This window comes from Camelus bactrianus, chromosome 13, assembly GCF_048773025.1.
Source record: "Camelus bactrianus isolate YW-2024 breed Bactrian camel chromosome 13, ASM4877302v1, whole genome shotgun sequence".
Classification (NCBI taxonomy): Eukaryota; Metazoa; Chordata; class Mammalia; order Artiodactyla; family Camelidae; genus Camelus; species Camelus bactrianus.
In genome coordinates, this window is record NC_133551.1 from 47,231,967 (window position 1) to 47,243,946 (window position 11,980).

The 11,980-nt window shown below is 49.6% G+C and overlaps 1 protein-coding gene across 2 annotated transcripts; it reads left to right on the forward strand.

Annotated features, from left to right (window-relative positions):
* The first annotated feature begins 5,786 nt into the window (after positions 1 to 5,786).
* BEST4 (bestrophin 4) lies at positions 5,787 to 10,270 on the forward strand. Of its 2 annotated transcripts, XM_074376600.1 has the most exons (10): positions 5,787 to 5,945; positions 6,321 to 6,484; positions 6,577 to 6,671; positions 7,250 to 7,483; positions 7,657 to 7,811; positions 8,213 to 8,290; positions 8,578 to 8,763; positions 8,865 to 8,945; positions 9,056 to 9,210; positions 9,376 to 10,270. In XM_074376600.1, exons 2-10 carry the CDS (start codon positions 6,333 to 6,335, stop codon positions 9,647 to 9,649), a joined length of 1,410 nt encoding a protein of 469 aa, XP_074232701.1. In that variant the 5' UTR covers positions 5,787 to 5,945; positions 6,321 to 6,332; the 3' UTR covers positions 9,650 to 10,270. The 2 variants fall into 2 exon arrangements, with proteins under 2 accessions (XP_074232701.1, XP_010944376.2); XM_010946074.3 differs by having other exon boundaries at positions 5,787 to 6,484.
* The last annotated feature ends 1,710 nt before the right edge of the window (positions 10,271 to 11,980 follow it).

Sequence of the window (11,980 nt, forward strand, 5' to 3'; positions counted from 1 at the left end):
AGGTGGGGTTTTAACCCCTCTGGATCCCAGGGTCACAGGCTTCCTCCTGGTCTTGGCCTTCTCACCTCTTTGTGCTCACTCTGTACCATCTAGTCAAATTATTAAGCTCTTCAGTCCTCAAAGATTTGAGAGCACTTGGTAAACGCCAAGCACTGTCTGTGTAAGACTGGTCAAATTGCAGCCTTTATTTAGTTTACATTCTGCTTGATGGAAACAAGGCAATAGGCAAGGATATAAACAAGGTAATTGAAGGCTGTGAAAAGGGCTAGAAGGAAGTAAATAGAAAAGTAACCAAAGAGCTTACTTTAAAAAGAGTAGCCAGGAAAGTCAACAAATAATACAATTTATTGAGTACCCAATTCCTGTCAGTTTTATGTCCTAAACATCTCTGAGATCTATCCACTTCGCTCCATCTTCCCTGAGCACTCTAATCTAGGTCACAATCTGTCAGGTTGGGATTATTGCTACAGCACCTTCCTGGTCTCCTTGCCCTTAGTCTCAACTTCATTTCATTCTTGTGCCATATGACCATCCCACCCCATGCCTCATCAGGCCCAGTCTCCAACTTTGCCCTCCAAGGGAGAACAAAACCCGCCTGAGATGTGGAGAAATACTAGTAGCTCTGATGAGCAAGGGGAGGTGGGGGATGGGCAGGAAGGCCTTACATGCCATACTTAGGACTTTGGTCTTTATCCTGCAGGTCAACAGTTTTCCAGAGGGAACATGGTAGAGGTAAGGCCAGAAAAAACATATCCACAGGGGAAATGGGACTGAGGCGTGTATAGTTTGATAAGGCATGTTTGATACTGTCATTTTATATTTGTAAAATAAAGCAAAATGTCTTTATATGAGTTTGCTAGGGTTGTCATAACAAAATACTACAGATTAGGTGGCTTAAACATCAGAAATTAATTTTCTCACAATTTTGGAAGCTGGAAAGTCAAGATCAAGGTATTGACAAGGTTGCTTTCTTCCAAGGCCTCTCTCGTAGTTTGTAGATGGAGGTCTTTTCCCTCTGAGTTCACATGATCTTTTCCCCAGTGTGTCCTAATCACTTCTTCCCTTAAAGACATTAGTCAGATCAGATTAGGGCCTACCTCAGGCCCTCATCTTAATTACCTCTTTAAAGGTTCTATCTCCAAATATAGTCACATTCTAAGGTACTGGGGGTTAGGACTTCGTAGAGGAGTCAAAACTCCACTCATCTTAGGCGTTCATACAGGACTCTTTTTTTTTTCTCCAGCTTTGTGTTTTTTATCAGTAGGCTTTATTTTTTAGAACAGTTTTAGATGTTTTAGACAAATTGAACAGATAATACAGAGTTCCCATATACTCTCCCCCACCACTACACACACACATAGACACAGTTTCCCCTATTATTATCATCTTATGTTAGTACCTTACATTTCTTACAAGTAACTTTCAGTGGTTTCCCATTGCTCTGAGAATGAAATCCAGAATCCTTGTGATGGTCTACAAAGTTCTGCATGATCAGGCCCTACCTACCACTCCAAGCAATTTCCTCTTGCACACTTTGCTCCAGCCAGAGAGGCCTCCTCTCTTCCTCACACAGAACAGAACTGTTCCTGCCTCTGGGCCTTTGCACATTTATTCCCTCTGCCTGGAATACTTTCCCCCACGTCTTTACTTATTACTCGTTCATTCTCATCTTTTCTGGCTTAACTCACATGTCACCTCCTCAGAGAGGTCTCCCCAACCACACTATCTAAAATTGGATTCCCTCGTCAAATTAACCCATACAGGACTTTTCGACAAAGAGATTAACAATAACAACAAATACAGAAAATAAAGAAGTTTATCAACATATATAGCTTATGTGTACATGGGAGATACTGAGGAAAAATGAGTAACTCTCCCATGTGGCTTAGAATTGAGGCTTAAATCCAACCTGAATAGAGAAAGTGGGAGGGGAATGTAGGCCTCTTAAGGGAGAGTAAATAATTTCTGGAAAAGACGAATTGTCCCTTAGAAGAATGGATGGGAGGTATAATGGTTTATGACAAAGTTTGTCTGGATGTCATACACAATTCTAGTTTCCTTGCCTGTGATATGAGATGAAATTCCCAGGAAGGGGCTTTATGACCGTTGAGTTCCTTTTGGAGGATCTGTCTTTAGGCAGACAAGGGGAGTTCAAAGAAAGCCTCTCCCTGCATTTGCTGTTTTTCAAGTGCCTACAGCTGAAAATAATCAATATGCCAAAGTGGCATATTTTAGGATGTTATGTTCTGTTACCCTTCACTGTCTTCTCCCCTTGGGAGGTTAACAAAGTTCTTGAGCCTTCTCTGGGAGCCGGGACATCAGGAGTAGGTCCTCCTGGATGCTGTAACTGAAGGGCCTGGCAGCCTGTTCTGCCTTCTCCCTCAGTGTAACATATGCTGCCATTAATGGGTCTTATGCACCTGCCACACACGAGCCATTTATCTTTTTTTTTTTTTACAATTTATTTTATTTTATTCATTTATTTATGGGGAGATAATTAGGTTTGTTTGTTTGTTTGTTTGTTTGTTTATTAATGGAGGTACTGGGGATTGAACCCAGGACCTCACACGTGTTGAGCACACACTACCACTGAGCTATACCCTCCCCCACTGGTCATTTATCTTATGGACTGCTTACAGCAACCTTATGATGTGGATGTGATTATCCCATTTCACAGATGGGGAAACTGAGGCTCTTGGGGCTAAGCCTCTTGCCCAAAGTCATATGGCTACCAAGGGGCAGAGCCAAGATCTGAACCCAAGATGTCTGACTCTGCTATTTATTACTGCCTGACTTTTCTGGGGGTCGCTAGTTCTCTGTCCATGCATTTGTCCTCCTACACTGCTCTGTGTCTTCCTGTCTCTCTCACTAGTGCCCTTTCTTCTCCCTCCAGGACTCTCACAGCCTCTGCTCTAGCTGAGGTTTTTCTGAGCTCTCTGGGTCTCTATCCAGGATGCCAACAGGCCCCTGCTACAAGTTGAGCACATATCCCACACTCCTTGTCCCCTTGGCAGCTCAGAATCAGAATCTCTAGACAATGTCAGGTCACAGGCATCAGGGGAGTCTTTCAAGAATGAGAGATGCCAAATAAGGTTAGGACTCAGGAGGGCCCTATTGGATTCAGCAGTAAGGAGATCTCAGGTGTCCTTGGTGGGGACAGAGGAGGAAGTACAAGAGCTGAACCAGAGAGAATAGTGATGCTAATAACTACAGTAGCATTTCATGCTTACAGAGCACTTTATAAATATTAATTCACTTAATATTCACCACTAACTCTGTGAGATAGGTATTATCATTCTGTTTCCCCATGGGGAAATTAAGGACAGAGTGGTTAAACAGTTTGTTCAAGGTCATGAAGGTAGTTTACAGTGGTGTCTGGATTTTAAAATCTAGGCAGTCTGGCTCCAGACTCCATGCTATAAACAGCCAAGCCATATATCCAGCTCTCAGCTGTGAGAAGGGGAGAGGGCATTGGTGGTTAGGATCAGAACAGAGAGAGAGGCAAGAGCTAGAGGAGGATAAAGAAGGGTGGGGAAAATGATTTACAGGTGGAGTGGTTCCCTCTCCTGGACCATAAACCAAAGGGACTTGTCAGCATCTGGGAAGGGAGATAAAATGACTCAGGAAGGAGGGGCTGGGTGGGGCCTGGGGACTGCTCCCTCCTGGTGCAAGGCTTCAGGTCCTGTACCTTTACCCATGGCTCTGTGGGAAACTCACAGCCCAGGGATCCAGAGAGTTGGTAACAGGCAGATGTGAGAGGACCATAGATGGGGATGGGGGCTGAGGACTGAAGTGTGGCCAGCTGGGAGCTCAGGGAGCAGCGTCAGAGAGAAGCTCCCAGGACCTCAGGGCCTGAGCTCCTCCAGAACCAGGGTCTGGCTTTCCAGGTACAAGAAACTCTTTAAGTTGTAAGCAGCCCAGAATGCTCTAGGTAAGCCACAGATCAGAGCCTGGGAAGGGGTTGCATGGCCATATGGGCTGAGGCACAGAGCTGGTATCTTGCCCTCCCCAGGTCAGGTCCTGGGTCTTCCTGACCTCAGGACACACCCTCAGAGTCCTGTTCTTTCCTCATATTGACATCTCACCTGGGCCCTGGAAAGAGAACATAATTTGTCAGACATGAGTTGGTTTCGAGATCTTGCTCATCTGGGGAGTTTCTTACAAAAAGTGGGGAGGGGGACCTGGTGTCTTTCAGGTTAAAAGAGACAAAAAATACAAATAAAGAAAAGAAAGAAAGAGAAAAGGAGAGAAAAGCCTGCCTGTTTCAAGTCCTCTCTAGCTTTATTGAAATGAATCAGATGCAGTCTGTTCCCAAGGGTCTCATGGGCTGCAGGGAGATCTCTTTGTAAACAGATCATAGGCCAGTATGATTAACTGCTGCGAGCACCATTTACAATAGCCAAGACATGGAAACAACCCAAATGTCCAGCAACAGATGACTGGATAAAGAAGTTGTGGGGTGTGTGTGTATATGTGTGTATATGTATGTATATATGTATATATAATGGAATATTACTCAGCCATGAGAAAGAACAAAATAGTGCCATTTGCAGCAACATGGATGGACCTGGAGATCATCATTCTAACTGATATAAGCCAGAAAGACAAAGAAAAATGTCATATGATAATGCTTATATGTGGAATCTAAAAAAAGGACACAAATGAACTTATCTACAAAACAGAAACAGACTCACAGACATAGAGAATAAACTTATGGTTACCAGCGGGTAGAGGGGGTAGGAAGGGACAAATTGGGAATTTGAAATTTATACCTCTTGGGGCTTGATGGAAATGTTAGCTATCTTGATTGTGGTAGTGGCTTCATTGGTGTATACATCTATCAAAATTCATCAAATTGTACATTTGAAATATGTGTAGTTTACTGTACAGGAACCATACCACAATAAAGGTGTTAAAAAAAACAACAACTCCAAAACACTGCGAGAGAGGATGTTGAAGGAGCAATGAAAAGGAGCTAGGCCAGAGGCTGGTGATGGCTGGGGGACGTGGGGAGTCAGAGGGTCTTGGATCCAGCTTAAAAGCCAGGATCTGACACTATCTGGCTTGGAGACAAGCAGGCCAGGCCTCAAGGGAAAGGTCTCAGCCTCTTAATCTCTGAAGGATTGCCTGCTTCTGGGATGCAACAGTGGACAGTAGGTGGAAACCAAAAGGAGCAGACTTGGCTTTTCCTGGTAACAGCAGCCCAGGCGAAATGCCTGGGTACTCCGGGCTCCAGGCATTTTCTCTGAATTCCCCCAACTGCCCTGTGAGGAAGGAGCTATTGATATTCTTTTGCAGAGGGGAAACTGAGGTTTGGAGAGATTAGGTAACTTAGACAAGGTTACAGAGAGCGAGAATTGAAACCCAGGATGTCTGACTCTCAACCTTGTGCTCCTAACCACTGCTCCATGCTTTCTCACTTCAGGAAATACTCTTCCTGAGAACCAGCTCACAGTGTGGGGGAAGGAGCTTCCCAAGATGGGTCAGAGGGTGAAACAGTGGTGCTCTGGCACAGTGCCTGTCACTTAGTCAGTACTCTGTGATCAGCAGCTGTTATAACACTTTATCATGCAACTGTATTTTCACCTGGATCATGGGACATTAATCTCTGTCACCCTGGCTTCAAGGACATGGTGTGAGTGATGGGGTCAATGCAGATGGCATTTCTGCCACTCACAGGCCAGCCCAGCCCTACAGGCGAAGGGAGACACATCCAGTTCCCAGGACCAGGGGAAGCTGGGTGACAGCCTCAATCCATCAATGATAACCTCAGTCCAGCCAACCTTTATGGGCCCAGAAGGTACTTAAGTGTTGTGGGTGAAGTCTAGCCCAGTTCCCCTTCCTCAGCACAGGCTGCTGCCCAGAGCAGGTAGGCAGGTGGGGAGGGGAGAGAGTGCCCTGGGCCTCCGGAGACCAGCTATCAGCCTTGAGGGTCAAACCCCAAGGTAGGTGGGTCTGGGCTAGAGCTGGAGCTCCTGTCCTCAACAGTTCAGGACCCAGTGACTCCTAGCCCTGCTAGCGGAAGCCTCGGAAGCCTCCTGCATGAGAGGGTGTAGAACTCAGCTCCCCACCCCCTATCCTGACTTGACTCATGCACCCCTGGGTTCTAGGGGGAGGGGATGTGCTTTGTCTGCTCGGCAGCTTCCTCCCCTTTGTCTGCGGACGCAGGGCAAAGGCTGGAGCGGGGGTATGTGTGTGACCAGAGCTGAAGGATCTAAGCTTGGGGATCTAAGGTTGGTGATGAGCAGGCCGGCTAAGGAGAAGCCTTGCTGGGGGAGAGGGACAGCTCTGGGGGCAGCTTTTGTGACCTTCTGCCCCAGGCCCCCAGCACCATGACGGTTTCATACACCCTCAAAGTGGCGGAGGCCCGCTTTGGAGGCTTCTCGGGCCTGCTTCTCCGCTGGAGGGGAAGCATCTACAAGCTCCTCTACAAGGAGTTCCTCCTCTTCATCGCCTTGTATGCTCTGCTCAGCATCACCTACCGGTGCGAGGGGGAGGGCAGGGTCTCAGGGCTGGCCTTGGGGGACTAGGCTGCCCACCTCCCTCTAACCCAGGCCTCTACCTAACATTCCCCAGGTTGCTGCTGACCCAGGAGCAGAGGCATGTCTATGCTCAGGTGGCCCGATACTGCAACCGCTCTGCAGACCTCATCCCCTTGTCTTTTGTACTGGGTAAGGCTCCCTCTAGTTCTCCCTGGTACACTCCTTACCATCTCCCCTGACCTTTGGGTTGAGTTGATAGCTCGGAGGGTCAGAATCACCCCAGCGACACAGCCTGGAGGTCAGCCAGTGCAGGCTCAGCAGGCATGGGAGCTGTGTGGGGTCCAGGATTTCCACAGGGCTAGGCCTTGCCTATCACGTGCTGGACCCTCACTTTAAACAAGGCCCAAGCCACCTGCTAGCCCCTGGGTACTGGAGGGGAACTGGAGAGAGGTGACACCTCCCTCCCCACCCTCACGGGAAGCAGGGCTGAGTTTACCATTGCCTGACCTTGAACCATCACTCCTCTACCTGAGGTTTGCACTCTTCCTTCCTCCCTGCCTGGTCTGGCACGTCAGGCTGAGACCAGAGGAAGTGGCTCTCCGCCTGACAGTGAGGCAGGATGCTGGAGCCAATATGTCCCTCCCCTTGCCTTGGTTTAACCTGGCCTGGACCAGGCACTCTGGCAGGAAGGGCTTTGAGGGAGAGGGCACACTGACTCTGAGCCCTCCGTCTTCCCTCTCCTTCCCTCTACCCATGGCGGCGACCAGGTTTCTACGTGACCTTGGTGGTGAACCGCTGGTGGGCCCAGTACACAAGTATTCCGCTGCCGGACCAGCTGATGTGCGTCATCTCGGCCAGTGTGCACGGCGTGGACCAGCGCGGCCGCCTGCTGCGCCGCACCCTCATCCGCTACGCCAACCTGGCGTCGGTGCTGGTGCTGCGCTCGGTCAGCACCCGCGTGCTCAAGCGCTTCCCCACCATGGAGCACGTGGTGGATGCAGGTGCGCGGTCCACAGCAGGTGGCGCGCTGGGGGACCCCTGGGGCGGTGACCGGACCTGCCCCACGGCCTCCTGGGAGGGGAGGTCTGACCACCAGGGGGAGCTCCAGGGCCCCATGGCGGTGAGTCCTAGGGGCCGGGGATGCGTCTGCATCCTACCCACTTTATTCCCGCAGGTTTCATGTCGCAGGAAGAGAGGAAAAAGTTTGAGAGCCTGAAATCTGACTTCAACAAGTACTGGGTCCCCTGCGTCTGGTTCACCAACCTGGCAGCCCAGGCCCGGAGGGATGGGAGAATCCGTGATGACATTGCTCTCTGCCTGCTCCTGGAAGTGAGTCGGCCTGGGAGCAGGCCCATCTGCCCTCCTCTCCCTAGTTTTGCAAACTGGAATAATAATTGTAGTGCTTAACACTTACATGGTGCCAATTATGTGCCGCACCGTTGAAAGTGTGAGGAAACTGAGGCACAGAGTGAAAAAGAAACTTGCCCAAGTCACACACGGCTTGTTAGTAGAGCTGGGATTCATTCTCAGACCTTCTGGCTCCAGGGTCTGTCCTTGCAGCTACTTTGCTAAACTGCTTTCCATCACAGGCATCCCAGCCTGACAATACCTCTGAAAGCAGAATGAATCTGCAGAACTGGCCCAGGCCTAGTGTGTGCTGGGCTCCCCTGTTCTCTCCGCAGCCTTCCTCGCTCACCTCCACTGACTTCCTCTTCCTGCTGTTCCACCAGGAGCTGAACAAGTACCGGGCCAAGTGCAGCATGCTGTTCCACTATGACTGGATCAGCATCCCCCTCGTCTACACCCAAGTAACTGCCTCTCACCTCCCCAGTCCCACTGTATGCTGTGTGCTGTATGTGACACTGAGAAGATTTAGAGATGGTACCTGCTCTGGGGCAGTTCGGTCCAATGAGACACTGAACAGCCAAGGGCTCATCCTGAAAGCCTCCCTAGACCCGCATTTAGATGACCCCATCTCTTCTGGTGCTGGACACCTTGCTACAATGTTTTAACTACTTGTCAGATCTGCCACCAGCCCTCAGGGCAGGGACAGCTTTTCTCCCCGTCCCACTCAGCCCAGCTTCCCCTTCTCCAGGTGGTGACCATAGCAGTGTATTCCTTCTTTGCCCTTTCCCTGGTTGGCCGCCAGTTTGTGGAGCCAGAGGCAGGGGCTGCCAAACCTCAGGAGCCTCTGGAGCCAGGGACCACCCTGGGGGACCTGGACATGTATGTGCCTCTCACCACTCTGCTGCAGTTCTTCTTCTACGCTGGCTGGCTCAAGGTGGGCATTTTGAGTGATGGAGATACGGGCCCAGGGCCCACCCAGACTCTGGGGATAGAAAATTGGACTCTGAGCCCAGAAAACTCTCCTACCACCTGCAGGTGGCGGAACAGATCATCAATCCCTTTGGTGAGGATGATGACGACTTTGAAACCAACCAGCTCATAGATCGTAACTTGCAGGTAAGCAGAGGTCTGGGGGCAGCTCCTCCGGCTCTCCCTTCCTGCCAGCTCTCAGCCCAGGTATGTATGCAGAGGAGAGGGGGATCCTTGTGAACTGCTGCCCGCCCCAGGTGTCCCTGCTGTCTGTGGACGACATGTACCAGAACCTACCTCCCGCAGAGAAGGACCTGTACTGGGATGAAGACTCGGCGCAGCCACCCTACACTGTGGCCACGGTGGGAGAGTCGATGCGGCCCTCCTTCCTGGGCTCCACCTTCAACCTGCGGTGAGTGGCCTACTCAGGCCGAGGCAGGACTTAACCTGGCACCCGGGCCCCAGGTCCCTGCCCACCCTGTGGGGCACCGAGGACTCGGTCCCTCACGCCTGGATCTGGAGCGCCGGTCCACCGGCCGCTGGAGGCCCGCTCATGCCGCTCTCCGCCCGCCCACAGCATGAGCGATGACCCAGAGCAGAACCTGCAGGTGGAGGTGTCCCCGGGGCCCGCCCGGCCGGTGCCTGCCGCGCAGACCCCGCTGCTCGGCCGCTTCCTGGGAGTTGGAGCGCCCTCTCCTGCCATCAGCCTCCGGAACTTCGGCCGCATACGGGGACCCCCTCGGACCCCTCATCTGCTGCGCTTTCGGGCGGAGGAGGGCGGCGACCTGGAGGCCGCGGACCGCATCGATGAGGAGGCATCGGGGTCAGGGGATGAAGCCCAGGAACCCTGAGCAGAGGGAACCGGGCCTGGCCATCCTGCTGCCTTCTCCAGGCCCGCCTGGCCACCCACTCCCGCCCCCGCCTTTTCCGGGCCCTCTGGAGCTGTTTAGAGCAGTACTTCCATGTGCTCTGAGAGGGAGCATTTAGGGACAGCCCCTGGGATGGCAGGAAGGGCCTGAGCCAGGGCTGAGAATGCGTCCACTTCAGCTTGGGGTAGGTGAAGCTAGGATACAAGGGCGAGGCATAGAGGATTAGAGCCCAGGTGCACCGTTAATTTTCTCCACAATGGGGTCTAGGCCAGTTCTTAAACTTGAGAGAACATCAGTATCACTGAAGCACTGGTTGAAAAGTTTTGGGTACCACTCCCAGTGTTTCTGATTCATTAGATCTGGGATGGAGGTCAAGAACGTGCATTTCTATTAAGTCCCCAGGCTATGCTGCTGCTGGTTCAGGGATCACAATTTTTGAGTCATACATAAAAAGATGTTTAGGGTAATTCTGATAACCTCACTCTGAAGAGGGGTCAAAGTGTGTGCTGGGGGACTTTTGCTTGATCTGTCATGTTCAATTTTTGTTTACAATGAGAACATATTCATTTACTACTTGTGCAATTAAAATTGCTTAAAACTGGACTGGCATGCTCTGCAGTGGGATAAAGATGAGGTTTAGGAGTCTGCCCTGGAAGCTGATTAAACTGAGATGTGAAAGCAGTCATACACTACCCAGCCTAGACTTCCAGCATTTGGAGCAAACACTTCTCTGCTTCCACCAAACACGGAGAAAGGACAATTTAAGGGGTGAAAATTGCAGGTCCATCTCCATGGTGGTGAGAGGGGCCTTGTGGAAGACAGCCCCACAGAGCTCTAGATTGGAGTTGTTGCTAAACTCGTTTCTCTAAGATTCTTCCTCAGCCTCCGCTAAAGAAATTGGTGAATGCCAAAACTGAATGTGAGGGCCAAAGGAAGACAAATGCCAGAACTTGGAAGGGAGGCATGAAAGAACAGAGGTAGAGGTCCAGAGGACACGCAGCCTCTGGCACTACTGACAGATCTACAGTGTGAAAGCACCTGGTGATGGCCATCCATTCTGAATGGACCTGAGGTGTTCTGCTGAGTTTACAGAGGGGTGGTAGGGCGTGTATTTAACATGCACAAGGTCCTGGGTTCAATCCCAAGTACCTTAATTAAAATAAATAAACCTAATTACCTCTCCCAAGGGGAAAAAAGATTACAGGGAAGGTAGCCTTGCTCCAGGGTAAGAATGGTCATTTGTGAGAGCAGTAGTGACAGTGGATGGATTCAAGGATCTTTAAAGAACCCCACTGGTCCTATGGATTGAGTAGGGGTGAAGTTATGGAGGAAAGGAATAAAGATCAACACCTTGCAGAGCTCAAATTAGAAAATAAAGGCAGTGTTACTTGGCAAGCTCAACACACAGCTCTCAGCAAACATTACCTAATGTTCAGGTGGTACAGGAACATCACTGGGTAGAAACGTGGAGGCTAGGTCTCCCCAGAGCCAATTACAAGGTTTCAGAGGGTTGGGCTAATATGTCTGTCCTTAAGGTTTTGTACTAGAAAAGGAGGTTTATCTCATTTACCTTTCCCAATTGCTTATTCAGTCTACAATTTAGCCAAGCTAAACAAATTGGATTTTGTACTTCTTTAGCTCTTAAGACTTGTACGACACTAAACTGGTTAAAATTTTTGAGAACTCATTTAGCACATGAATGCCTGGTATATTACCATATTCTTTTCCCAGATGCAGGAGGAAACAAGTATCTGTTTCCTTGGAGATATATTCTAAAAGGAGGCAAAAAAGCAAATAAAATGAGCAAAATTTATGCCAGATTAAGGGATAAGGAGAAAAAACGGGCAAACGTTATGGCATGGAGGGGAATGCAATTTAAAATTCTGTGATCAGATGAAAAAAATACTGACTAGGGAAGAACACACTAGGCTTGGCAGCAAAGACCTTAGTAAGCCATGTGTTTATGTGTATGTGTATGTATATATGAAGGAAAGTGTTCCCAACAAAGGGAGTAACAAGTATACATGTTGGTAAGGCCAAGATGGTAGTCACTATAGAAGGGACCAGGTCCCATTGAGAGTCACAGCATCTGGTAAAAATTTTGGGATGGGATGATGTCAAAAAATCTGACCTTTTAAAATGATCACTTATAACTTTGTGTTAGGGTCAACAGAAGCAGCAGGGAGAGGAAATAGGCAAAAAAGTGACCAGAACAGTAGAGATGGTAGTAAAAGTCAAACTCAGATTTGGTGATGTTAGATGTGGGAGTTAAAAGAATCAAGATGACCCAAGAGCAAGCTGATTTAAGCAGTG